Source organism: Carettochelys insculpta, chromosome 2, assembly GCF_033958435.1.
Source record: "Carettochelys insculpta isolate YL-2023 chromosome 2, ASM3395843v1, whole genome shotgun sequence".
Taxonomy (NCBI): domain Eukaryota; kingdom Metazoa; phylum Chordata; order Testudines; family Carettochelyidae; genus Carettochelys; species Carettochelys insculpta.
Window position 1 is genome coordinate 186807658 of NC_134138.1, and position 27825 is coordinate 186835482.

The 27825-nt window shown below is 41.5% G+C and overlaps 1 protein-coding gene across 2 annotated transcripts in view; it reads right to left on the reverse strand.

Moving 5' to 3' along the window:
* The window catches only part of SEPTIN7 (septin 7), a 123056-nt gene extending 97333 nt beyond the window's left edge, over positions 1-25723 (reverse strand). For both annotated transcript variants that reach the window (XM_074988102.1, XM_074988101.1), the window contains exons 1-2: positions 25705-25723; positions 20921-21023 (exon numbers count right to left, since the gene is read on the reverse strand). In XM_074988102.1, coding sequence (XP_074844203.1) covers positions 20921-20930 — 10 coding nt within the window. In that variant the 5' untranslated portion in view covers positions 20931-21023; positions 25705-25723. The remainder of the gene's footprint in view (positions 1-20920; positions 21024-25704) is intronic.
* Between the last annotated feature and the right edge of the window lie 2102 nt (positions 25724-27825).

A 27825-nucleotide genomic window follows, 5' to 3' on the forward strand; every position in this document is an offset into this window, starting at 1 on the left:
CTACAAGACCTCTACTAAGCATTTAAAAACCTCAATTACCCACTTGGAGAAGTAAAACTAAAACAAAAACAAAAAAGAATCCCAAAGACCCAGAAACCAGCTACTTCGAAATAGGCCACAGAAGATCAATAGAACAGAACACCACTTGTCATCACCTATAGCCCCCAACTCAAACCCCTACAATACATCCTTAAAAAAAATCTACAACCTATTTTAGATCAGGATGCTACATGCCAGAAGGCTCTAGGTGACAGGCCTGTCCTTTTCTATAGACAACCTCCTAACCTGAGGAAGATTCTCACCAGCAATCACAGCCTACACTACAATACTACTAATCCTGGAACTTTTCGTTCCTACAAACCACACTGCCAACTTTGTCCACATATTTATTCTGGGGATACCATCACTGGACCTAACCATGTTAGTTACAAGATCAAAGGCACATTCTGGTGCACTTCCAGCAACATTGCATATGTTATTATGTACCAACAATGCCCTGACATTATGTACGTTGGACAGACTGGGCAAGACCTTTGCCAAAGAATAAAGGGACACAGAGCAGACATCAATAAACTCAATACACACAAGCCAGTCAGTGAACACTTCAATGGAGTGGGCCCTTCTGTTGAAGACCTGAGATTTTGCGTCCTAAAACACAGAGACTTTAACAGATTAAAGTGAGAGATCTGTGACAGTATATATTAAAACTCAACACATCAACACATGGTATGAACAGAAACATCAACTACCTCACACATTACAAGCACTGCTTCCCTTCCTTTGATGCCTGTAATGATCTTGCATAGGAAAATTAACATCACCCCACCATCACCTCCTTCAATCCTATTTGATTTGTCAGTTTTTACTGCATTTTTTTGGTCCTCTATACTTATAAATGTCAGTCTGTACTGGAAATCACATTGATCTGATGAAGTGGGTCTGTCCCAAGGAAGCTCACCACCAATTCAATCATGTTAGTCTTCAAATAGCAATATTAGGTTCTTTCTATAGGAGTGCCTGTATAGGGGACATATATAGAAAAGAAAACGAGGCAAATGAGCAATATTCAACAAGGGCACGGAATGTGTTCACAATTTACATCGACGTGCACTGCCAAAGTTACAGAAGAGAAGCATTTCTTTACTGAATGGGAGACAAAAGTCACATTTAAGACATCATAGCTTTACTACAATGGAAAGGTTAGACCACAACCACTCTAAGAATATCAAATCAGGATACAGAGTAATCTATTCCAACAGTGCAATGCTGTTCATTCATATTCCTTAACAATGCAGATGGATGTGAAATTTCCATCAAACCTATGAGAGACAAGCTTGTTTCCTAGCCATTTAACAGGTGTAACTGTATAAAACTTTTTCAGACCTATGAACGTTTGTGGGTAAAGTATGAAAGCAACATCTGACTGGAGTTTGGCAAAATAGGAACAAGCAGCACAAGAATGCTTCTAGTGTGCAAACAGCCAGCAAGTGGTACAAACGCAAATAAGTCATCTACTGGTTAAGCACCTGCTTTAAGATTTTGTTTATAGACTGGTTCTAAAGATATCTAGGCTACTGTGCCCCTGCATCTGAAGACTAAGACCCACAACTGAAGCATGTAACTTAGTATCATGGAGCCACAGGTAATGACCCTGCTTGTCACCCCCTAATACCAGCTCTGCAGTTGCAACTCATGGAGTGGGGAGTAGTTACAACCAGAAGGTTGACACCCCTCTGGAAGTCCTCTGTGCAGCCCAGGGGGGAACAGACATCCCAATGGCTCTCAAGCAGAGAAAAAGTATGAACCAATTTGGTGTCTGAGTACCTCCCAATGATGCGTGACACAACGTGACCAGTCTGCCATATACGGGGAATAGCTTTCTATTATCGCACTGACACTAACAATATCGCAACTCAACAGATGGCCTCTTTTCAAAAACCGAACAAAGGTGAAAACTCTTTAAACAAGTCAGTTTGAAAAGAATGGTTGGCCTTTAGTCATGGAGTTGTACAGCATAACATGCATCAACCATTTATTAACCAAATGACCATCAAAAAGACGTGGTTATTGACATTTTGAACTGACCTCTACCCCACCTTCTCTCACAGCATAATTGAATAATGAAAAACAATTACACTAATTTCAGCTGTTTACCGAAGCATCAGTTACAGGAAAAGTTTGTTAGTATTTTCAGCTTACATGAGGTAGAGATATACACTGCTAGCCCATAAAAGGTATTAAGGCTACATCTCTCTACTGAAGTAAACATGCCTTGTAGCACACATTTGTACACAAAAAGAAGTTTATTTTAGGAATTGCATAGCCACACAGCTCTTAATAGCTTTTCAAAGACTTGCACAGAAAGACTGCATGCAGTTAAGACTTCAAATAATCAGTGCAGAACCTTATTTTTCTCTGCACTTTCAGTATGTCTGCAGGGAAGATAAACAAAAGAAAAAAAAACAAATTGCTTGATTTTGGTACAGACATTGCGTGGGATAGATACACAGTCATTTTCCCTTACTCCTCTCTATTTCTCGGAGTACCACATTGATGAATAACTTCACAGCACCTCTCTCTGCTCTCCCTTTTACTTTTTTTTAAAAAAAAGCAGTAATGTAGCACTATAGAGACTAACAAAATAATTTATTAGGTAATGAGCTTTCATGGGACAGATCCACTTCTTCAGATCTGGAGATCTGTAGGTCTCCCCTATGAAAGCGCTTCACCAGATAAATTATTTTGTTAGTCTCTGTAGTGCTACATGACTACTTTTTTGTTTTGGTAGGCTACAGAGTAACCCAACAACCTCTTGTTACTTTTAAAAAAATGTCACTCTGCCTTCTAGTCACTTGCCTCAATTTCATCTAAAGTGTATTCTCTCCTGAGAGAATACAGAGGGTGTTACTTTACACCTCACTTCCGATGCCTTCCACTAACCCCTGTAATGCCATATTAGCATGCTCCAAGGTATATTAAACTACAAAGACACACCAGTACATCAAATTCTGGTAGGCACCACTTCATGCTGAAAAATCCCAACCTAGCAATCCTCAAACACATACATAAACCACCTGAAGTCCTGCCAAGTCTGGAAGGGAAAAAAAAATTCTCACTACAGATTACTAACCCTCCCCCGAACAAAAAAGACCACTGGTGGTTGTATTTGAGGTTTGAGGGGGAAAGAGAGGGGGCCACCCACAGAGAGCGCTGGTGTGGCCAGAGACAGTGTCACAATAGGCAAAGACAATGGACAGTGGTTTTCAACTTCATTAGTAAGCCACACCCTCAAAAAAGTTCAACTGAAGGTGTGGACATATCTGGAAATCTTAGACCCCCGGGATTCATGATCACAGGTTAAAAACCACGGCTGTAGAGAAAGACAGAGACAAGCTATACAGAAGCAGAATACCCTGCTGCAAACCATGCCACTACAGGTTGAACCCCTTTACAGATATTGCCGGATGAGTGTGCTCAACTAATGTGGAATAATTTTAGTTAGCTGGACAGCCACATATGGGTGTGGACAAGTCTCCTAGGGTCCCATAAAGTTTTACAGCCACCAGTCTTGGCTCTCAGTGTTCTGTGTTGTTACTTAGCTCTAATTTACCCCTAAATGTCTTCTAAGAGTCAAATAAGCAGTGAAAGTGTTGGTAATGCAGCTACTCAACCTGATCTGTGTTCCAGCTACCCCTAAACTCTGATTACAAGAAGATGGGACTGGATGACAGTTTGGTAACTGCTTTGTTTTGTTAGTTATCACTAAATATCAGGAATGGCCATTGTTGGCAACCAGGAGAGTGGAGCAGATGATGCACCACTGGTCTGCGCATGTGTGACTGTGCTTGTGCTTCCTCTCTTTCTAGGGGAGAGGGGGAAAGTTCTGGGGGACAGAGCCATTTTTGAACGGTCAGCCAGCATGGACCCAAAATACAGTGGGAAATGAGCAGTGCAAAGTAAATATGCAGAGGCTGTTTAGTCTATATTTAATCTCTTACAGCCAAGTGGCTTTGGTTTTGGACTTCTCCCACTGCACTGCCATGCAGATGACACAGTATCTGCAGTGGAGGGAGGAAGACAAGAACAACACACAGCTGCTACTACAGGAGCTATTCATGGATGAGGTCCTCATAGTGCAGCACTCCTTTCTGGGCTCAAAAAGCCACCACTGATTGGTGGGAAAGGATCATTCTGCAGATATGGGGTGATGAGCAGTGCAGGAGGACTTCAGGAACATGAAAGCAAAGGCAGCATTCTGGAGATGTGTGCTGAACTAGCACTGGTGCTGTAGCTGTAACATGCCAATACGCACTGCCACATATCTGTGGAGAAGACGGTCATCACTGCCATCTGAAAGCTGACCATTGCTGAATATTATTGGTCCATAGCCATCCAATCTGGAATAGTGAGATCAGCTGCTGGGGACATTGCCATGCCCATGTGTAATGCTAAGCATTAGTTACTGTTGCACTAGGTTTTAAAGCATGGTAATTCTCAGGAGGCTATTGACTGTGCATGCAGGGAGTTCATACATTGTATTAGGGCAATCAGTGAGACCATGTATCAGGGCTCTGGTTTTATAAACAGAACAGGGTATTTCTCCAGAGTGCTCTAAAGTGCAATTGACCGCTGTGATAGGTTTATAGACCTAAATACAGGGTGGTTTGGAAAGCTCCTCAATGCTAGGACCTTTCAGAACTCAGTTCTGCTAATGAATAAAGGAGTCTTTGCTCCTGGGATCACTTTGGACATGAATAGCGGGGAGATTTCTCTGGCTGTCCTGAAAGAGTTGCCTTATCCATTGTTTCCTTCACTAATGAAGCTATTTGCTTCATCTCTGTAGCTGTAGAATGATAGAGGAGAGTCAATAGTTGTCTGAAAGGAAGCTGGTGTTATTTATGGGCTCGGTTGGAAACTGGAGAACTTTCCTAAGAATATCACTGCATCTTGCATTTTGCAGGTTATTTTGTGGGTGTCAAGTTAAGGTACAGAGACTTGATCGGAGGCTTGTACAGCCAGCAAGGAATCCATTAGAAATGGGAACAGCTAGGTTAATAATGTGCAGGTACGCTGATTGCTTTTATTTTGTGAGTTTCAAGCCTGAAACTGTCAACCAGCTACTTTCAGTGGGGTAGGGAAAGTGTGGATTGTGAGCACAGCAGTCTTTCTTGGGTAGCAGAAGCAGTGTTACATGGCACTCTTTCCTTTTGTTTTGTGCTTTTATACTTTTTTAAAAATCCCATAACATGAAAAATTTACTATTTTTCTGTACCCATAAAAACCATTAAAATTTATTTATAAAAAATTTAACAACCAGCAATAAAACTTTAAAACAAGCAAAGATATAGGTCTAGTGACACTCGTAATAGAGGACAGCACACAGTGGTTATGTCTACACAAGAAGCATCTGTTTACAGAAATTACTGTTGGAAGAGATGTTCCGACAAAACTTCTGTAGACAGACTGCATCTACGTATAAAAGCAGACTGATCTTTTGATCCACTCTGTAGACAAAAGGGCCCCCGGAGCATCTACACAGCTTTTTTCGTCTATAGTTTCTGTCTGCAAAGCACATTTTGTGTGTAGACGCTCTGCGAGTTTTGTCTAGAAAACTCTCTAGTGTAGACATAGCCAGTGGGTGCAAGAGGCTTCAGGTCAGAGATGCGTATGCATCTCATTTCTGCATTTTGTTGTTTTTATTTCTTGTGGTTTGTGTTGGGTCTGTTATCAGAGTGCTAGCTAGATGGCTTGAAAGTGGTGGGCTCCTTGGTGCTCTGAGCCTTCTCTGAATGCAGTGTTATCTGGGAGTATGGCTTGGGGATGCTGTGGGAGCCCATGCTCGCGAGCCCAGTACTCTGTGTTGTCTAGGGACTGTAAAGTATGGCTGGGTCCTGACTCAGGGCACTGGATTATTTAAGTGAATGGTACAGGCTGAAACTCTCTAATCTGGCAACCCGGGGACCTGACTGGTGCCAAACTACAGGAGGTCAATCTTTAAACTTTGACCCCAAGACCTAGAATCCCACCAGCTACCATCTGACTTCCACTATGTATCCCACAGCATGCCATGAGAAAAATCCAGAATGTTTAATGTTCAGTATCAAAGCAAAGACCCATAAGATATTGACATGTGCTATTATGTACCAGTCCCTCCTGTTAATACATTCTGGGGTAAACTTAAAGTGGGCACACAACTACTAAACATACATATTGCACACTAACTTAGTGGGTGTCAAAGTGCAAACTAAATCTAGATAGTGCCACAGGTCACAACGTAACTAAAATGAAGTGTTCTCAAGCTTGAAAACACTATTTGCAAGAGAATACCAGACCAATTAGGATATCTGACTTACAAATTAAATAACTTTTTTTCTTTTTGCTTTTTATTGCAGTAAGGTCCAGAGCCACAAAAGGAGGATCCCGTTGTTAGGCAAACACATAAGAACCCCTTCCCTAGACTTCACAGTCTAAACCAAAAAGACAGAAAAAGGATGGAGGGGAGAAAGCAGCATGAGGAATGCTCAGATACTACAGTGGTAGTGGTCACCAATACAAACCCCAAAGAAGACAAAAATGACCCAAAGTCACAGTGGGTTAGTGGGAGTGGTGGAACAGAATCCAGAACTCCTATCCTCTCCACAGTTTATCTTCCTACATGATTATTCCATCTCACCATCCCCAAAAAAAGTCATTAATTTGGCTTTTAAGCTTCAAATTATTCTATCTGGGCATCAGCAACACAACAGCAGCAAAAAACAAGCACAAGCATCTAAATCCTCCATTTTTGCTAGCTCTAATGAACCAAAGTCCTAAAGCAGAGAACTGACCACATACACCTAGATGTAAAGCTCGGGCAGTGACTATTTTTGCTCCTAGTCCAAGACTAAAGCAGCCACAACAGTGCTTTAACAGACCTCAGAAACAGACACTGTCTACCAACCCCCTGCCCCCGCATGCGCAAATAAATGCTGTCAACTCATCTACAGACAACTGCCCAACTTCAGGAAAATTCTCACTAGCAACCACAAGCCCCCACACCACACAAATACTAATCCTGCAATTTTTCCTTGCAGCAAACCTTGCTGTCAACTCTGTCCACATATTTATACTAGAGACACCATCACTGTACCTAACCACACCAGTTACACGATCAGGGGCTCATATTCCTGCACTTTCACTAATGTGATATGTCATCATGTGTCAGCAATGCCCCACTGCCATGTATATTGGACAACATTGACAATTACTTTGTCAAAGAAGGAATGGACACAAATCAGACATTAGGAATCTGAATCCACATAAACCTGTAAAAACAATAAGTCTTGCAGCACCTTATATACCAACATATTTTGGAGCATAAGCTGTCGTGGGTGAAGTCCCGCTTTGTCAGATGCACGAGTGGGCATCTGACAAAGCGTGTCTTTACCCACAAAAGCTTATGCTCCAAAGTATCTGTTAGTCTATAAGGTGCCATAGGACTTCCTATTGCCTTTGAAGATACAGACTAACTCGGCTACCCCTCTGATACTTATAAACCTGTAAGCAAGCATTTCAATTTAGCAAGTCATTATATCCAACACTTATGGGTGTGCATTCTAAAACAAAGAGACTTTAACACCAGACTAAAAAGGGAGACATCTGAACTGGAACTTATTTTCAAGTGTTACTTATCTCAGACTCGAAGACATCAATTACCTTCCTCATTACAAGGTCAATTTTCCCACCTCTGATATTTACAGTGACCTCAGGCGGACCACTTACCGTAACAGATGCTTGCAGAAATTTTTTCTTCCCCTTCCCTTCCTTCTGTCCTATCTAGCTGATTGGTCAGTTTTTATTTCTCCCCCCACAACTTTCTTTTAAATTCTGTTTGTCTCAGTTATCTTTCATCGGATTCTCCAGATCTGAAGAAGTGGGTCTGTCATGTGAAAGCTCATCACATTTTAAATTATATTGTTATCTTCAAGGTTACAGGACTGATTTTTGTTTTGTGAAGATACCGAGTAACGTGTTTACCTCTCTCAGACTTTTGGTAGATTAGTTCCTTTGATATATTTATTTGCAGACTTTCATTAGGGAAGCTACAGACCAAGGTGAACTAATTAAGATGACAATTCTAACCAAAATAAGGACAAGTAGCAAAAGACCCTGAAGTTACAGCAACAAAGCATCTTCCTTTTAAAAAGACATGAATTTTAAAACTGTACATTTGTAACTTGAAAGGACTGTACTTTGGCTTTTCTCAAGACTCATGCAAAAGAACATGTACAGAGTCCAAGCCTAAAATAATAAAGCTTATGTTTGACACTTTGAACATAATTTAAGTATATTCAATACCCACAGTATGGGGTACATCATCATCTTTCCCACAAGCTAGAACCCAAAAATTATCTATAGAGCTTCGATAAGCATAATGGCAAAGCAAACAGTCTGAAGAAGTGGGCCTGTCCCAGAAAAGCTCACCTAAAATTATTTTGTTAGTCTTTAAAGTGCTACTTGACTGCTTTTTTGTTTTGATGGCAAATACATAGGTTGAGATCTCAAGTGAGAATTGAAAATCAAAAGGAGCTACAGAAAATCTATTCGGGAAACAAGAACTGCATAGAAAGCACTTGCAACAAGCATGTGCAGACAGCAATCAACAACAAATACCTCTGCATCTACAAGCATATGTAAGAGATGAAGCCACAAATCATCCAAACTCACCCAAGTATGAGCACTTAAAATTTACAAACTGTACATGCAGCTAAGCCAGAGGACAAGACAACGGTTTAATGAAACCCTAACCAAAAGATGTTTCCATCACTCTATAGAACTATGAAACCAAGATTTTAGTTCCTCAGAAGTACATCTAAACAAAAAACATACTGCAGTCTAGCCTCGTAACATATTAAAGGAGGTGAAGTCATTCTGAGAATTGAAAAAACACACTCCACTGAAAGTCAATGGGACTTGCACTCAAGTCAGACACTTACGAAAATCTTAACCAAAATAACTACTCATGTCAATTTGATAATTTAAAGAAGAGTGCTACAACGATACTCAAATTTTATTCGGATAACTTGAAAACAAGTGCCAGACATGGTCAAGGCAACATTTCAATCAAGATAAACTTCCTTTCTAATTAGGCTGGTGTGCTTTACTGTGAGATTACCAACAAGACCGCAAAACACAGTGAACTCAGGAAGTGTTTTAAAAAAAATAGAACTTTGCCTTGCTCTTCACTCTGAACAAAATGCGGTGGGACATCACGACTTTGGTTTTAATAGTCAAAGCATTTAAAGTGAGTTCTCAATTACATGATGAAACTCCCTAATCTGGCACACTTGGGACCTGACCAGTGCCAGGCAAGAGAATTTGCCAGACTACAGGAGGTCAATACTGTCTAGCAGCATTACCAACACTTCCACTGCTTACTGGGTTCTTAGAAGATGTTTAGGGGTAAATTAGAGCTAAATATCAGCACAGAAAATTGAGAGTCAGGACTAGTGGCTGTAAAATTTTATGGGACTGTGGGAAAATTTGGCCACACCCATGATAAGTGGTCATCCAGCTAACTAAAATCATACCGGATTACAGATATTGCCGAATGAGAGAGTTCCAGATTAGAGAGGTTCAATGTGTACTTCAACTACCTTCACATCCTCTATATTTCATAACTATCCATGAGCCTGACAACTTTTGGTGCCCATGCATGTTAGCAAATTCCTCAGTTTTCAAAACTTTTCACATGTTAGTGTATAGGGGAAGTTAGGTCTCTTTCCACGAAAAAATGTACCAGTATGTACAGTAAGCCCTCAATTTTATGGGCCCTGATTTAGCAGCCTTTGGGAACAACGGACATTCCCCCCCCAATCACACACCTTTGTCCCTGAACGCCGCTGGGTCAGTAAAAATCTAAATCACAACATACTACACCCTCCTCCCCTGCCCAAAGTAAAGGGACCTCAGCCGTGCCCTGGAAGACACGCCACCTCCTCCACTGGAGCTGCCACACTCCTCCCACAGGGGTAGAGCGCGTACACTGGCAGATGGCATTCGTGGCTCAGCCTAGTGGGAGGAGCGCATGGTGGCTCCAGCAGTGGCTACTCCAAGCTGTGCGGTGGCTCCACCAGCCACAGACAGCAGAGGTGCCTCCAGCCACGGACAGTGGGATATCAGCGACACAGAGGTCCAGTGGTAGCTCTGGTAAGTCGGGGATTTTTTTTGGTTTTGTTTTGGGGGAGGGGAGGACTGGAAATGGGAAACAACGGACAAGCCCCGCCCCCCCACTGGTCCGTTAAATTGAGGATTTACCAAATAAAGATGGAGTGAAAAAATGGGCATGGTCATATTTTGCCTAAAAATAATCTCTCTTCACCTAGTTTTGGGTAAGTAACTTCTCATTAAACAATGAAAGCTATGCAAATGTGCCTCATTTGCACCTGTGTTGCCATGACAACTATCAACAAGGGGTGAGGTCATATTTCATGCGGAACTATTTCAGTTTTACAGTCATTATCCTTTTATCAACTTAATCAATTTTTAGGTAGTTGTATACAAGACATTATGTCCCAAGATTTGTGAATTTCTTTCACTGTTGTCTTCAGATTTGACTGTGATGCCATCATGATTCCTGAATGAATCATAGAATCCAATTCAGACACACGCAAAATGCACCCACAAATAGAGCGAAGAGCTAAAACAGGTAAGAGATGTGATGTGGAGGCTCATTTCACAGATCTTACAAAATTAAGACCTATAATCATGGAATAATCTCTTTGAAAATGAAAGGTCAAACAATGTGGTGATATCACGCAATACAGAAGGACAAATAAACCACCTCACATTTTATCACCTAAATTATGGAAAGATTTTCCACAGACAAGAAAAAGCAAGCAGAACTTCCAACTGTAGAGAATGAATCTGCCTCAAATCCCACAAACTGAAAGGGAAACAAGACCATCCTCCATCAGACTATGAAAAACCCAGTGTATTCTCTGGCAAAGTACCAAACTATTGAGAAAAGCACCACAATCCACTGCATCAAGGAACAGCTCAAGTCAGATAGTGATGTGTACAAAAAGATGACTAATTGGACAGAAAGACTTTGGCTGTTCCATCAAGGGAACTGGTAGCAGCTGATGCACAGTATCAGGTCTTGTTACAGAGGATCTACAAAAAAAGCACAAGAACCATCAAGGTGAATATGTCAAAAGCAAAATATCTTCTACGAAAGTACAATCAGCACATATAGGCTATTCAGTCACATCTGTAGTGATTTGTTTTGTGCTGTAAAATAGTGACCAATATGAGCTCTCCTGGTATTTGAAGGAAGACTCTTGCTACAAAGGAAGAGTCAGAGAAAACTGGAAGCAGAATTCAGTAACAGCCTCTAGATTACATTAGATAATGGCAACCCTGTAGTGATACCAAACAACCTCGCTAAGGCAATGCTAGTCACATAGAATCTAATGATCTCTGAGTCTGACACATTTTTATTGGAAGACTCTAATCAGGTCTTGAAAGCCACATGACACAGTAATAGGGTGAAATCTGAAAATACATAACAACGATCAACCAAGGCTTCTACAACCAGAAAGGCTTGAAAATTATTACATCCTAATGCACATCACAGACAACAAGGTGACATGCAACAGCTAGTATGGATTTGTCAAAAACAGATCATGCCAAACTAACCCGATAGCCTTGGTAGGATAACAAACCTTGTAACTGGCTTGTGGGGGGCGAGAAGCGGTAGACGTGGTATACCGAGACTCCAGTAAAGCATTTGATAGTCTCATATGACCTTCTCAATGAACTACAGAAATACAACACAGATGGGACTACTATAAGATGGGTGCATAACTAGTTGGATAACTGTTCTCGGAGAATAGTTAAAGGTTCACAGCCATTCTGGAAGGACATAAACTGTTTAGACAATGGCACAGAGTATGTTTATAAAATTCACAACTGATACCAAGCCGGGAGGGGCTGCAAGTGCTTTGGAGGATAAGGTTATAATTCAAAGTCATCAGCCCAAACTGTAGAAATTGTCTGAGGTAAACAGGATGAAGTTCAATGAGGACAAATGTAAAGTACTCCACTTAGAAATGAACAAACGGTTTCACACATTCAAAATGGCAATTAACTGTCTAGGAAGGAGTACTGCAGAAAGAGATATAGACGTCATAGTGGACCACGAGTGAAATATGAGGAAGAGTGGACGTGGCTGGAAAAAAGGAAAAAAAAGCAAGCAAGCACTCTGGGATGCATCAACAGGAAGTGTCATAAACAAGACATGAAAAGTGATTCTTCCTCTCTACACAGCACTGATTTGGCCTCAGCTGGAGTTGTGGGTCCTGTTCTGGGAACCACATTTCAAGAACTGTATGGAGAAATTGGAGAAAGTGCAGAGAAAAGCAACAAAAATAATTAAAAGGTCTAAAGAACCTGAGTTATGAAGGACTATTGAAAGAATTAGGTTTGTTTAGTTTGGAAAAGAGAAGACAGAGGGGAAATAACAGCTTTCAAGTGCCTAAAACATTGTTACAAGGGGGAAGGAGAAATACTTTTCTTGAACTCTGAGGATAGTACAAGCAGCCATGGAATTAAATTGCAGCGAGGGTGTTTTTGCTCCCCTGGCCCTGGCTCAAGCCACTGCAGCTCCAGTTCAAACAGCCACCACCCCAGGGCATTGGACAAGCTGGGGTGCCTGCTAAATGCAGGGACAAAATGTGGGGCCTAACAAAAAAAGTTTGCTGACCCCTGCTCTACTGTATGCTCCTAAATTGATCCCCTCTGGATCACCAATTAACTTCTGATAGTCAGTGCCACCAGATAGGTCTGACCTTGGAGCCTACTAGGACTCAGAGAAGGGTTAAATAGTTACATGGATCACATTACAAATTACTGTGTGCACTGTGTCATGTGGCTTTCAAGACCTGATCAGAGTCTTCTGACAAAAATGTGTCAGACTCAGATCATTAGATTCTATGTGACTAGCATTGCCTTAGCGAGGTTGCTTGGTATCACTACAAGATTGCAATTATCTAATGTAATCTAGAGGCTGTTACTGAATTCTGCTTCCAGTTTTCTCCAACTCTTCCTTTGTAGCAAGTCTTCCCTCAAATACCAGGAGAGATCATAAAACAGGGGTTACAAAAAGTATGGTTTGACATTATTTATTAAGGACTGTCTCATTCACGTGCATTGTAGCTACTGAAGTACTGATTTTGTAACTGAATTTGAAAAATAGCTCTTCTTGCTAATTTGGCCGCAGATCTCTGTGTTAGCACATTTTGCAGGACTTCATAGAGTGACTGGCCTCAGACTGATCACCACAGAAGAGACTCTTCAGAGAGTTGTTGCAGAGTTAGAGCAACACTGGGATTTGTCTACAGGCCTTCTTCAAAAATTCACTTGTGGAACTTTACACAGCTTGCTCAAATATCACAGAGGTGAATGAGCTAAGATGCCAGATGTTCTGTGCTCAGAAGAAAGATGATGATGCTGAATCTGACTACCTGCCCCTTTGAAAAATGGCCAGTAACTTCATGCTGTGCGTGCCAATTACCAGGCTGCTGTCTGGTGTTAGCGCCTGGAGAAGCATCCTGTTATATGCAGCCCAGAAACAGGGCATGACTGAATAATGGAGGAGGGTGAGTCGACAACAGAATGGACGAAAGGCCCACTTACCCTGAGGTAGTGTTCAGGATGATGGCTTCTAAATGCATGTTGAATATAAACCCTTTGTTTGCCAGTGCCTTGCAAATGGACCAAAACACTCTTAAAGATGTAAGCCAGAAACAAGTGAGAGTATGAATGAGGATAAGCGATTTGAAAATTAGTATGAAGGACAGTTCAGATGAGGACATTCTAGTCAGATGTGAAACTGGAATGTTATATGGTTTACATTTTACGTTATTGTGGGCCTGATATGGCACTCAAAACAGAGTTGCACTGAAAAAGCTTCAAAAATATTATGTAGAGTTTAGATAGTCAAAGTGATTTAGTTATATATTTTGTTGATTTAGTTTTGAAATCAATGTAACAGGAAACAAAATACTTCCTCTTGGCGTAATTCCACATGCTGCTTGGGGTATAGGTATTCATACCTTTTGCCAAGATTTCTAGCCTGCTCTGCAGAAAGATGGGGGAGGAAAAATTATCTGTTGGGAGCTGCTCTGGGAGCAGCTGTCAGCAGAGAGTAGATCACCAACAAGAGGCATGAAGAGGCTGAAAGTGTACATGTGTGCATGCGCGCTTTCCTGAGGAGACATTTAGGGAGTGGGGTTGTACGTTTACCCAAATACAAATGAGAGTCATTCTATCACTGAATCCTGGAAGTGGAGGCATAGGATTGTATGAAATGCAACTACTAAGCTGTTTAATGCTTAATTTTACCCATTCAGAGAGAACAATTGCATACACTTCCAGAGTTTGTGCACTATCAGTTTCACCATTAATAGTGAACCAGAGAAAAAAGTGCTGTCTTGTGTACTCACTTCCACAGGCATCAAACAGTGTTTACATTTGCAGCACTTGTTACAGATAAGAGAAGCACCCCGAGGTCAACTATCCCACAGAGCAATTCTTTCCATTTTGATGACAGCCCTGGTGGGAAAGGGGAGGTGTGATGACAGGAGCATCCTGGGTCCCCGCACAGTAACCCCAAATACTGATCAGCTCCAGTAACTCTGCATTGCTCAAAACAGAGGACTGTTTGCTCTATGGAGCAGCCACTGTCACATAGCCAGATAAGTGAGAATTTGCCAAGCATATATGAAGGGAAGTTTCAAAATTCCCAGGGCATTACAGCAGGAAGGGCAGGTATCTGTTTACCTGGTGGCAGAGTGGCAAAGCTGCTGGCCAGAGTGGTCTACCTAGGCACTATGGAAACAAAAAAAGCAGTCATGTAGCACTTTAAAGACTAACAAAATAATTTATTAGGTGATGAGCTTTTGTGATTCAGACCCACTTCAGATCTACAGCCCTACCAGAACAGACTCTATATATAAAGCACAGAGGTCCAAAAATTGTTATCAAGGTTAACAAATCAGAAAAATTATTACTTGACCGCTTTTTTGTTTTGATAGATTACAGACTAAGACAGCAATCTCTCTGGTACTCGGCGCTATGGGATATCTTCTGAAGGCTAAAAGCTATATGAACAAAGAATGCGTCTTCACTCGCACACCACTGGAAGAACTGTATGCCTCTCATGCATAGGGGATTTTGTTTTGTTGTTGTTGTTTCCGAAAGTGAAAGGTCATTGGCAAGTGTAGACAGTCCCATGTTTTTTTGCTCAAAAAGGGGACTTTCTGCACTTTAAATGGAAAGTGTAGACATGCCCTTAGTCAATTAATGCCCCTTTGCCTTGCCAGGGGAGAGTTAAGTATCAGAGAGGTAGCCGAGTTAGGATGTATCTTCAAAACCAACAAGAAGTCCTGTGACACCTTATAGATTAACAGATATTTGGAGCATAAGCTTTCATGGGCAAAGACCTGCTTTGTCAGATGCATGAATTGGGGGGTGGGGTTCAGAGAATTTAAAGAGGGGGTCTCAGTAAAGAAGGGGCCAGAGCTGACAAGGTCTATTCAGTCAGGGTGGATATGGCCAACTATCAGCAGTTAATGTGGAGTTGTGAATTTTTTGTTTGGGTTTATTTTACAAATTACCAAAAGCATGTGGGACTTCTGAAGATCTACAGAGAGAGAGAGACAACGGCCATGGCTACAATAGCGAGTTTTGCTGACAAAACCCCAGTTCTATCAACCAAACTTGTGGGAGTGTGCACGCACAAAGTGGGATTTGTCAACAGTAGCTGGACAAAACACAGCACTTTTACTGTCAGCTTTCTGCCTCAAAGCTTTGAGGCATAAAGCTGCTGTTGACAGATTCTGTTGACAAAAAGGCTGCGTAAACATCCCTGGGGGTCTCTCTCAACAGATCCAGCATCCACAACAATGGGCAGCCCTGTCTGCTGTGCTTCCGATGATAGTTTTGTCGAGAGAGCAGCCAGGCAGTCCAGCAACTCTGTCAGAGCTGAGCACCCTTCTGATATGCTTGTGTGTGTGGCTGCACTCTGTCAACGGAAGTTTTGTTGGAAAAACTCTTCCGATAGTGACTTCTGTTGACAGAGTGCTGTACTGTATCTGTAACCTATGAGTACTGTTCAGATATTTACACCTGTGTGCTTCAATGTGTAGGATGTGTTTATTCCTGAACTTACACTTAACTCTTCTGAAACAGTATTTATAAATCTTGATTTCAAAGACATCTAGCATGGAACATTAATTTGACTGAGTTTATATTTCTGTTTCTAATATGCTTTATGTCTTAAGCTTGAGGGATAAATGATGCACGTCTAATTATTTCTAGTGCTGTACACTGAATTGAAATCTGACCCCACTTCAATTACATAACTTTGCAGCACTGAAAAAAAAAAAACATATATAGCCTCTGAATTTTTGGCGAGTTTTCCAAGTAGATGCCCTAGTTGCAGAACAAAATTTCAAATTACCAATGGTCAGTTAACCTAAAACGTTCTCTTTATTTTGATCAAGCTTATAATTAATTTTTAAAGCTACTCTAAAAGGAAAAAATGCAGTTTTATCCTTTGGAAAGATAATTTTCAAACAGCATTTACAGTTTGGCAGTGGACAAGTTAACCAAGGTTAAATACAATTTAAAACTTAGTGACTTATAAACATAAAAATTCTATTTTTAATTTGAAAATATTAGAATAGAATGGGAAAAGCTTACACAGACCCTATTTTCTAATCATATATTTTATAGTAACAACGATTTGACGGATAAATTTATTCTTCCCTATTGCACACACAGGCTACATCTACGTTAACCAGGGAAGATCAACTGCTCAGGTTTGATCTTGTAGGGTACTGTTTCATGCATGGGCAAAACAGCACATTCCAGGGACAAAGTTGACCCCAGAACTCCTTGCAAGCTGCAAGGATTAAGGAAGGTTAACGGGAGGAGCGCTCCCATCAACCTCCTCCCGTTGACCTTCCACTGTGAAGAGGGGCACTGAAGCCAACGGGCTGAAAAGCAAATTTTAGATATGCAACTCATCACCATCAACACCCACCATGGGCTCAGTGCCCACTGGTGTCTGATGCCACCCTCACCATTTCCTTCCATCTCTCCCCATCCAGTGCAGAATTTTATGTTAATCCTATATTCCACTGATACATTTAAGTGATACTATTAACCATTTACACTGTGGTAGTGACTAGATACTTCAAATCAAGTCAGTGTTCCCCCCTGTACTATACAGTGTATAAAATAAGTAATCTAAATTCCTTAGCTACTGGAGACTGCCTAGTTGAGTTTTAAAATAAAACATGATGTTGCAGTGGACTCAGTCATTGAAATCATTCATGTCTGAAAGACCCTGGGGGAATTTCTCAAATTGAAAGCTTTCCAAATGCATTTTTGGAAGTCTCAGAAAGAGCGTGAGGTAGAAAGGAATTCCATTTGAAAGGCTTAATATTATTTCACAAGTGATACTGTAGTTCTTAAAGCAGACAGTATTCATAATTTAATTTAAGACTAGAAAAGCTGAAAAAGAGATTTACCTTTCTACTACCACTTATCTAAAAACCTACTATTCTGTCTAAAATCCTACTATTCTATTTAAAAACATTAAACATTCTCTGTTTCAGCAGCCTCTCTTTTAGAAGTCTCCAATTATTTTCTACCACACTTAGTTCAACATGGCAGGAAAGGGGAAAATATGCTGTAGCTGCAACCATATGGATTTGTCTACTGGTACACATTAAATACTGACCTAGTGTTATTGGGAATACGTTCAGACTAAACTAAGTCTGTGGAACACCTGCAATTTTTTAACTACCTCTCATCAAGAAAATAATTCAGATTGTCCAAGAGCACTTATGATTTGTGCAAGGTAATACATTATCTTCCTGCCAATGGAAATTCTAATCATTTGCCAGAATGGAATGTGAGTCCACACTAGGAAGTACAAAGATCTGATGTTACAGGTTGAGCCTCTCTCGTTCAGCACTCTCTTCTCTGGCAACATTGGAAGCCCAATATGATTTTAGTTATCTGAGTGACTACTTACCCTGGTTGTGGCCAAGTTTCCCATGGTCCCATAAGGTTTGTTTACAAGCACCAGTCCTGGCTCTCAGTGTTCTATGCTACTATTTAGCTCTAATTTACCCTTAAATCTCTCCTAAGAGCCAAGTAAGCAGTGGAAGTATTGCTAATGTCTAGCAGCCTTATTGACCTCCTGTGATCTTGCCAATTCTCTCGTTTGGCACTAGTCAGGTCCCAACCATGCTGGACTTGAGGTTCAACCCATATAAACAAAGTCAGTATTTTCAAGGCTTTGCTTCTTAGTTTTCAGGCCAACCTCATAATGCAAATCCAATTTTTAAGACTAATATTTCTCAATAACCAATATTTTTCCATCACTCTTCTAAATACATCTTCACTGAAAAGTGCTTTAAAAGATGAAGATTTTGAGAAATGAGAACTAGAAATTAATACAGTAAGGTCTCAGAGTAAGCAAGGGTTCTGTTCCACACACCCTTGTGTAATCCAGATTTCACGTAAGTGGCGGTCTGGCTTTTTCCCCAGCAGAACACATGTTCTGTAGCGGGTAAAGGAGCAGAAAGGTAAGTCCAGGGTGGGGGAGCAATTGGGGAGGGTTAAGGCGATGGGAGGTGGGTGGGGGCGATAAGGCTGGGGTGGGTTAGGGATGCAGGGGAGAGAGGGGTGGAGTTAAGCTGGAGCTGTGTGCAGGGCAGTGAGTCAGAGCCCCTCTTGGGTGGTGAGTCAACACACGGTGGGAGGTTGAATTGGAGCCAGAACCAGGCACAGGTAGTGAGACAGCGGGGGGCAGGGGTGTTTGAACTGGAGCCGCTCATGGGAGTTTAAACCGGGGCGGGTGGATGGAAATGGGGCAGTGTGCAAGAGGTTTGAATTCAAGACGCGCGTGGGGGGTTTAAACCGGGGCAGGGGCAGGAGGGTGAACCAGAGCAACACACAAGGGGTGGTGAGCCAGAGGTGGGGGTGGGGCTGAGCAGGAGATGTGTGGGTGGTGGGGGGTTGAGCTCAGGCTATGCAGAGCCAGTGGGGTTCAGCCAGGGCTGGGGAGGGAGCGAGTTAAGCGCAACTGGAAATTGCGCTATAGGGTTTAGGTAGGAATCAGGGTCAGATGCGTATAAGTGGGGTTGCATACTCTGAGTTCACGTACTTTGAGACCTTACTGTACTAACAGTGTATAGCTTGCCCGTTTTTGTACACATTACATGCACAAGCTAATGGCTTAAGACCTTTATTTTCCCTGAGAAACAGATTTAAAGGTTAGTTTCAAAACAGTGACCACAGCATAAACAACTCATTTTAAGTGAATTTTCACTTTAGCAACTACAAACTTATGCAGACAGCTTCTATTTAGCTTATTTTCTAAACTATTCCTTGTTTAACACCACAATTCCTAATTGTACCCCAAAAAATCTTTCATTTTTCAAAATGTAATGGGCTATGACCAGATGGAGTTTTGTACTTTAAGATGAACTGTGCAGTTTAGTACAAGTTTATAATGAATTTTAAAATAAGCTCCTAACTTAAAACATATGATTCCAGCTCAGACTTCATCTCCCTGAACAGTGATTTGTAACGTGTTAAGACTCAGTTTGCTCTAGAGATTTGTAACTCAACCAATGGGTACTATACTTGTCATTGGTCTCTTATAAGGACACTAATTACTCAACCAATCATTTCAATTGATAAAATACTGAGAAACTTACTGATTAATCAAGCTACAAGTTAGATGGAAATACTGATGAACAATGACAGTAGGCTATCACAGGATGCACCTACTTCAACAGTTCAAATTATTACAAAAAACTTCATCCACTTCAAAGTTACAAGTTCAAGGAATGAACTGCTACCTGTCATTGCAATATCTTATATACGTAATATAAATTAATGTATATGCTCTGCTAACTTACACATGCGACAGTTAAGACATCAATCAGATAAAAATATATCAGCAATGAAACACATGTTCCACCAAATTAACAAAGCAATGGGGCACAGCCAATGGTTACTGTTGCAAACTACATGCTGTGTGACTGTTTCACTGAAATTCGCAAACTGGGTTTTTTGTACAAACATTAAAATATAATCCATACCCTTCTGCTTGTTTTATTTTTACTTTTTTTTTTTTTTAAATCAGCTTTACACTATCCCCATATTTAACTTACAAGACGCTGAAGACTGAAGAGTAATTTAGCATTCTGGCATTTTTCACTCATCAGCAGAAACATCCATCTAATGTGACCAACGCAAAGTTAACTTATATGCAAAAGCACAACACTACAACATGCACTGGAAGTGTTTCTTCACATTAAAGCTTGAATTCCGTAGTACAATTTAGATACCCCGTAAACAGAGCATACACAAGATCCTTATTACTGCTGTGCAAGAAGAAAAAAATATGCATTTAGACTTTCACACCTCACCAGTTTAAATTGTTCCACTGACAACTAAAAACATTTTACTTGTATACTGAACACATGATGCTGAGTTATATATCTCAATGACTTCCACGACATCATTTTGCAGTCACTTTTCAGTAGATCAACATTAATATATCTGCACAGGCTAGCATAACACTCCATCTCTGCTGAAGAGTCTTTATCTTCCCCATTTTCTCTCCCTGTCCATTTGCCTATGTAACAGGCCTCAAAAATGAATGCTCAGGTGGCTTGTATGTCCCAAAAACCTTCAGAATTGTATAACATTTTTAAAAACAAAAATGGTAAATGTAATGTGCATTGTGACTAGCCTACAAAAATGAGGCGAACACACCAATAGCTGAAATTCAGTTACTCCAAATTCTTTTGCTGAGTCACCAATTAAATGCATTAATAAACCAACTTACCTACTACCATAAGCGTGAATTCAAACCCTCTCTTCACAGACTTTCTGTAAACTTGATTTGGGAGATTTGCAAACCCCACATATCCTTCAAGGTTCTTCTGTTGCTAATACAAAAACAAAGACATTTCAACAGTCAAAAGAAAGGCTTTTAATTTTCTAACACTTCAGACTAATCTTCATTAGCTCATGATAGCTGTACAACTCTTAATGTCAATTCTGGTTAAATCAAGATGTCTATTCACGGAATTGCAGACAATTTAGTAAATTACTGCAGCAAGAACAGGACTGGAGTGGGGAATAGCCAGGTATGGCCTACAATGGAAATATTTTGCTTAACTATATGCCATTATGATAGTACTGGTACAAACTGCAAGCATACACTACAACAACGTAAACAGTGACTAAGGCCACCCATCAGCACTACAGACTGATGCCAACATAGTTATGTTGGTTGGAGTGTGACAAGGTGTGAGCTCTGCATCAAACAGCTGTGCCAACAGAAGTTCCTACTGAAGCCGCAGTTATACCAACAATTATGTACTTTTAATGGTACAAAGTATTCTTCTTTAAGGGGGACTGGGTAGGATACTGACAAAACTGCACTTTGCATCAACGTATCTGCATCCACACTACCAGCACTCTGCTGATCTACTTTAACAGTACTCCTGCACCAGTAAAGTGCTCCTAGCCTAGACGTGCTCTTATGATGGTGCAACTTAGCCCAACTTGAAACTGAGACAAGTCACACCACTGCTCCAGTTCTACATGGAATCAGCACTCATCCAGCTAGTTCAGTATGATCACAGCAGGGGGGGGGGGGGGACGACTACATGGCACCTGACTCCTTTTCCTCACCAGTTGTTCAGAAGGATGAGAGTACTGTCAGTACCTATGTTGTTACCTATTAAAGCTTGTGAAGATGCTTAATCTATCCCTTCTTCAAACTAGACCAATGGCTCTCAACGCACAGGCCACTTGCAGCCTTAGCATGCATCTGTGGCCAGTGTGAAACCTCAGTGCTATAAGGGCAGCACATACATGGGTGCCAGCCATGTAACTCAGACAGCTGCATATGAGGCCCACAATGATACTTAAGTTGAGAACCACTGATCTGGACCCAGTAACACCCTCATACATGGTAAGCAACATCGTCATGTGCTATCTCCTGCTACTGGGGTAGAGAAACCTACGGACTGTGGGTTAGATCAGGCACCATGCTTACTTCGATCCGGCCCACAGCATGGTTTGCAGCCTCTGCCCCCACAGTAGGGCGAGCCAGTGTGCTCACGCTTGTCTCACAGCAAGTCTCTGAAACTTGGCAGTTTCCTGTGCAGCTGGAGCGCAGAGCCCCAATACCCCAAGTTGAGTGTGAGTGAGATGAACATGGTTTTGTGTTTTGTTCTTTTCTTCTCACATGGAGGCCAAGTCAGTGAGGGTTTCTTTGATTTTTTTTTTTGGCTATTTTTTTTCTTCTCACCTCTGTGGCCCTCAACTGATTTTTTTCTGTGGGTCAATGACCCTGACTGCAAAAAGGTTCTCCACCCCTGGTTTAAGGGAAGCTTAGAACTGTCCATTCCATATGCAAAGGTTGGGACTTGTTTTAAAGGCACAGGAAATTTAATTTCATCCTTTACAGCATGTTTTTATATGGTTTAAACTTTTCTTCTTTTTTGGGGGGTGGGTGGGTGCGAGAGGCAGGGAGGGTTCCCAAAGCCTGTGCTTGGGACCAAGGGTGTTAAACTTTGACAGTACGCCACTGGGTCCACCCTGAAGAAGCTGCTTGATCCTGACCCCTCTCCCACTAGGACCAAGGTAATAAAGCTTCTTCTGTTCACAGTAAGAAATAAGGTCTTTGACAAGACTCACTGATATGAAGAAATCCTAGGGTGGAGAAGTTATTTCCCAACAGAGAATTAACGAATCCTGTGCATCTTTGTGTTCTCCCAAAATAGTTAATAGAAAAATACAAAAACAACCAATATTGGAGTTTTACTGATTTCCATTTTTTAAATCACCAGTGGGTTAGAGAATAATATTGTCTTCACTACTTGGGAACAGTAATAACTAGGAAAGTGAATATGTGCAGTGCAATAATCCCTTAAGGTACGCGAGGGTTGCATTTCACGCAACCCTTGTGTGCCTTGAATTCTGCATAAGTCAGGGAGGGCTTGGGCCTGGAGGTTAAGCCTGAGGAGAGTTAGGGAGTGCAGTTAAGCTGGGGCGTGCAGCAGATTGGGACGGCAGTTCAGCCCAGCCAGGGGGTTGGAGCCAGGGCCTTGGGGATGCTGGGTAGGAGGGTTGGAGCTGGAGCCCTGCATTCCTGGGGGTTTGAGCCTCATGCACCTGCAGCAGCTGACAGCTGGAGCCCAGAACGTGCTGGGGGAGGAGGTGAGTTGGGGGGTTGGATCGAGGGTAGGGGTGGGTTTTTCTGCCAGGGGGGTTAGAGCCCTTACACACTCCAACAGCAGCTGACAGCTGGAGCCCCATGCATGGAGGGGGTGAGCTGAGGCCACCTGGGAGGGCAGGCTGAATAAGGGATGCACTGGGGCGGGGTGGTTGAGTGAGGAGGTTGGAGCCCTGCACATGCTGAGCCAGTTGCACGGGGGGTGAGCCAGGTCATAGGGGTTGGAAGGCACTCCCAGGCTTGTGGCTGGAACCCCCCAATGGGGGAGGTGAGCCGGGATGCCTGGCGGGGGGTGGGGGTGAATGGGGCCACAGGGGCAGAGAGTTAGGGGAGGTTGAGCCAGCGGGGGAGGGTTTCAAGGGGGTGAACTGGCATGGCTATCAAGCAGTTCTACTCTGGGAAGCTAGGGGAAGGGGGTTTTAGCCCACCTGGCTGCCCGCAGTGGTAAGCGGCTAGGCAGGCTAAAAGCCTTCCCATGCCTTCCCACAGCAGTGCCTAGCACTTCACTGGGGATGCAAGGGGCTCTTAGCCTGCCTAGCTGCCTGCAGCTGCAGGAAGCTAGGCAGGCTGAGAGCCCAGCAGCTTCACATTGTGTGAATATTGCGTTAAAGCGAGTTTCTCACAACATGAAGCCACGTAAAAAGAGAGAGAGAGAGAGAGATTACTGTATGAATCTGGGGTCAGCCGTGTAAGAGCGGGGTCACGTACTCTGGATTGGCGTACTGAGACCTTGCGGTTTTTCAGAACAGTCAAATACAGACCTTGCCTAATAACTGAGAAAAAAGCTCAGGATGAATTTTTCAGTGACAGGTCCCCAATACAGAAACACACTTCTTCATTTGATCCAACAGAGCTAAGATCTGTTGATTTCAGGTCATGCTGAAAGGGTCATTCCCTCAAAGTCTCTAAGCTCTAAATCCACTGTTAAATTGTGTAAAACAGGACTGAATGGCAAGTCTACATTATCTTGCAAGTACATGGTGTATAACATTTGTACCAACCACTGTAAATGAATGTAGTCGAGAGCAGTAACATATTATTAGCGTTGCCATGCTTTTGTACTAAGACCCTAAGCTAAAAATCTCTAGCTACTGGAAGAGTACTTCAGAGCACATACATCATTTTGTGAAAAAAAGATGTTTTTTTTTTAAGTGGACAAAGGCATTGGCCATTACTCTATACAATGACCTACGAGGTTTTCATTTTAGAAATGTGGTTTTTAATTTATTTTTAAAGAAAGTGTAAGTTAAAAATTTCACTATAGTATATTTCACACTAGAATGGTCATTGCATTTCATTAGTATTGTCTACATACTCAGTAAAAATGTTGCTGTGACAATCATTACTCCAACAAGAACTAAAACTTACCTCATACACATGCTAAACCTTTGGAGGAACACATTACTTTAAAAAGACAGTTAATCAAAGCAAAGCTTATAGTATCTACAATATTGTATTAATTAAGGTTGACAGTTACTTGAACTATATAAATTTCTTTTTAAAAATAAACCTGTTACTCTATTACAATAATTTAAAGACATGCTACATCAGTGATATTTTTAAAAAGTTCTGCTTTTCTCATTACACAAAGAAGAGGGGACGGGAATATCTAACTTTTGACGTTGACTCAGACTTTATAGGTATATCACATCAGCTTCATTAAATATTATTTTCAGTCTTTAAAATGGAGAGAATGTTAGTATTTCTATTTTTTCAGACAAATACTTTAATTGCATAGAAAAGTTTTTGCATTCATTATTTTTGGTTTCAGTTTAGTTGGCGATGCAAAGAGTACTTCCCTTCACCTCAACTACTTCAAAGTTGAGAAGTTTTCCTCTTCTAAACTATAATTAAAAACTAGGAGAGTGGATGAGATCTACAAGTTCTAAAAACGTAAGTGACACACGACTAGAATTGCAAAGGTATATGTATGCGTAACCAATGGCATTTCCAAGAGTGCCCAAATAGATCAGATGCCTAGAACACCTTTGAAAAGTCTGGTCACTATATTTACAGATGTCTGGTCACCACATAAGCTTTAAATGTGAATTATCTCTAGACACTTTTTCCTCATAATTTTCTAATATATCCAGTATATAAAGGTAATTTTATATACCAGAAACTTAAATGCTCAAGTGCACTTATCTTCAAAAGGTTTTTAAAAGATATTTCTGCTTCTATTTCATTGATGCAGTTACTTCCACAGTTAATCATTATACCAGCTCAGAACACCAAGTTTTAAATACACAGAATAGCTTAACTTTTTTATCCTGAGCTTGATTTTCATTTAACTATATTTTATGAAGTTCTACTTCAGCATTTACTGTAGCAAACCACTGCTTCTTAGATTAAGAGTTATTGTAAAAAGTAAGGATACTCACAGCTACTTTGTAAACAACGTATTTCCATCATTCCAACATTCCAGATATTGAAAGACATCCAAGGAATAACAGTAAAAAGTGATGAATTCCAAGCATTGCAATTACAGGTCCAGCCACATGCAGAAGAACAAAGCAAGGGGAGGAAAAATTTAAAGTTACTTACATTTGATCAACAATCATTTTAATAATCTACAGAACTACTTGTAATTTGATTTTTAAATGGTGTCTATTTCACCGTAAGAGATTATATTGAATACATACAATCATAATTTGGCTTCCTTGACCTTGATTAAAATGCTGTCTTAGTTCAGGGTCACATACCATTTTTCCCCCCCCCAACACTACCACTTCTCAGTTAAAAGGACAGTGAAAAGGTCATTCAATGGGTGATCCCGGGCCTTTCTAGCAGGCACCATTCAAACCCCACACTGAATACAAAATTAATTTTCCCCCAGTTTTTCTGTTGTCCTCTGTATAGCATTTTGGATAGTATAGTCAAACAATATCTTAACAAAACTCCTGCAAAACAAAGTGATACTATCAGTGGTGAAAGTAAAAAGGTGTTCCCTGATGCAGTGCTTCTTAAATTTCTTGATACACATAGCACCAAACAATTTTTATGCTGAATACCTCTGAAATTTTTCTTCAAAAAAGAAAATTGTTGTCAGACCCAAAAAAACAAAAACAAAAACACAAACCCCAAACAGTAACATATACAGCAAGAACAAGATGAAATACAGGTTGAACCTCTCTAATCCCTAACTGTCACCCAGCAAACTCCCTATTGCGACATTATTTTAGTTTCTTCCTGGAGGGGAAGTGTTCTTTACTGATTATAAACTCCTTTGTGCCATCCCTCAAGCCTCTCTGTACCTCTTCCCCTATCCACTCACTGCCAGTTTATGGATCAGTGACTGCCCCTCCCTCCCACCACATCTCAGACCCAATTAATTCAGAACAAAAAAGCAGCCCAGTAGCACTTTAAAGACTAACAAACTCTTTAAAGTGCTACTGGACTGCTTTTTTGTTGTGATAGTATATAGACTAGCACCACTATCTCTCTGTTCCAATTAATTTGGGTTCAGCTGCTCTACCATATTGCCTGTGCAAGACCACAGAAGTAAAACTCCTTGCTCTAAGTTCTGTTGACTGGCACCACAGCGCTTCTCATATCTTCCAGCTACCAGGAGTAGTTGCAGAAGAAGTCCTATTTGGCCCCGACTCCAAACTCCAGTGCACAGACTAGCTCAGTGGTTCCCAACCTTTTCAGACACCCAGCACATTCAACGAGACAAACAATTCCATGGTACACCCACCTTTTTCAGATACATTGATTGCTCATAAACATCTCATTTACTACGGTTACAGTCTTACTAGGGAGGTTTACAACACAGTAGTAAATACAACAAGCTGAAAAAGGATCAAAGGCATTAATGTTTCAAACCAACCACAGAAACAGCGAGCACAGATATTTTCAAAATCTGATCAATGCCATGCTAGGGATATTGAGTAAATGAGTAACCACTGACAGCAGACTCTCCTCCCCACAGCCTGTTGGAGCCAGGATACAGCATTTAACCTGCGTCCCAGTTCCAGTAGGCTCCTGCCCTCTCTCCTTCCCTCTATCCCTTGCCACGGCAAAACATGGGGGCCGGCTCCCCAGAGAATGGTTCTGGAGTTCTTCTGACCAGGACTGCAGAGTCTCTGCAGGGGTTTTGAGTCTCCCCCTGGAAGAGGGAGGTCAGGGCCTGTTCTGCATCCGCAGCCAGGTCCACACCTTCCACCTCCAGGCCCTGCAGAGACTTCTTTATGGCGCAGGTAGTCCAGCATGGAGCATCTTGATGCACGCCTTCCTCCGCTGCCTCCAAAGGGCTCCAGTATGATGGGCAGCTCTTTCTTCTCAACCCAAGAGGCCTTCCACGAGACCTCTCAGAGCTGCCAGGAGCTGGAAGCTCTTTGCAGTGACCAGGTCCTTTGTGGCCACCGAGTGGGTAGACCTCCTGGCAAAGCCCATGCTACACAATCCATCTGTTCGTATGCAGGCGGCAGAGTCTCGCTTGGTGCGTCAAGAGTTGGTCCTGGTGGCAATCACCTGTGTCGGAGACCTCCTGGACTATGCCA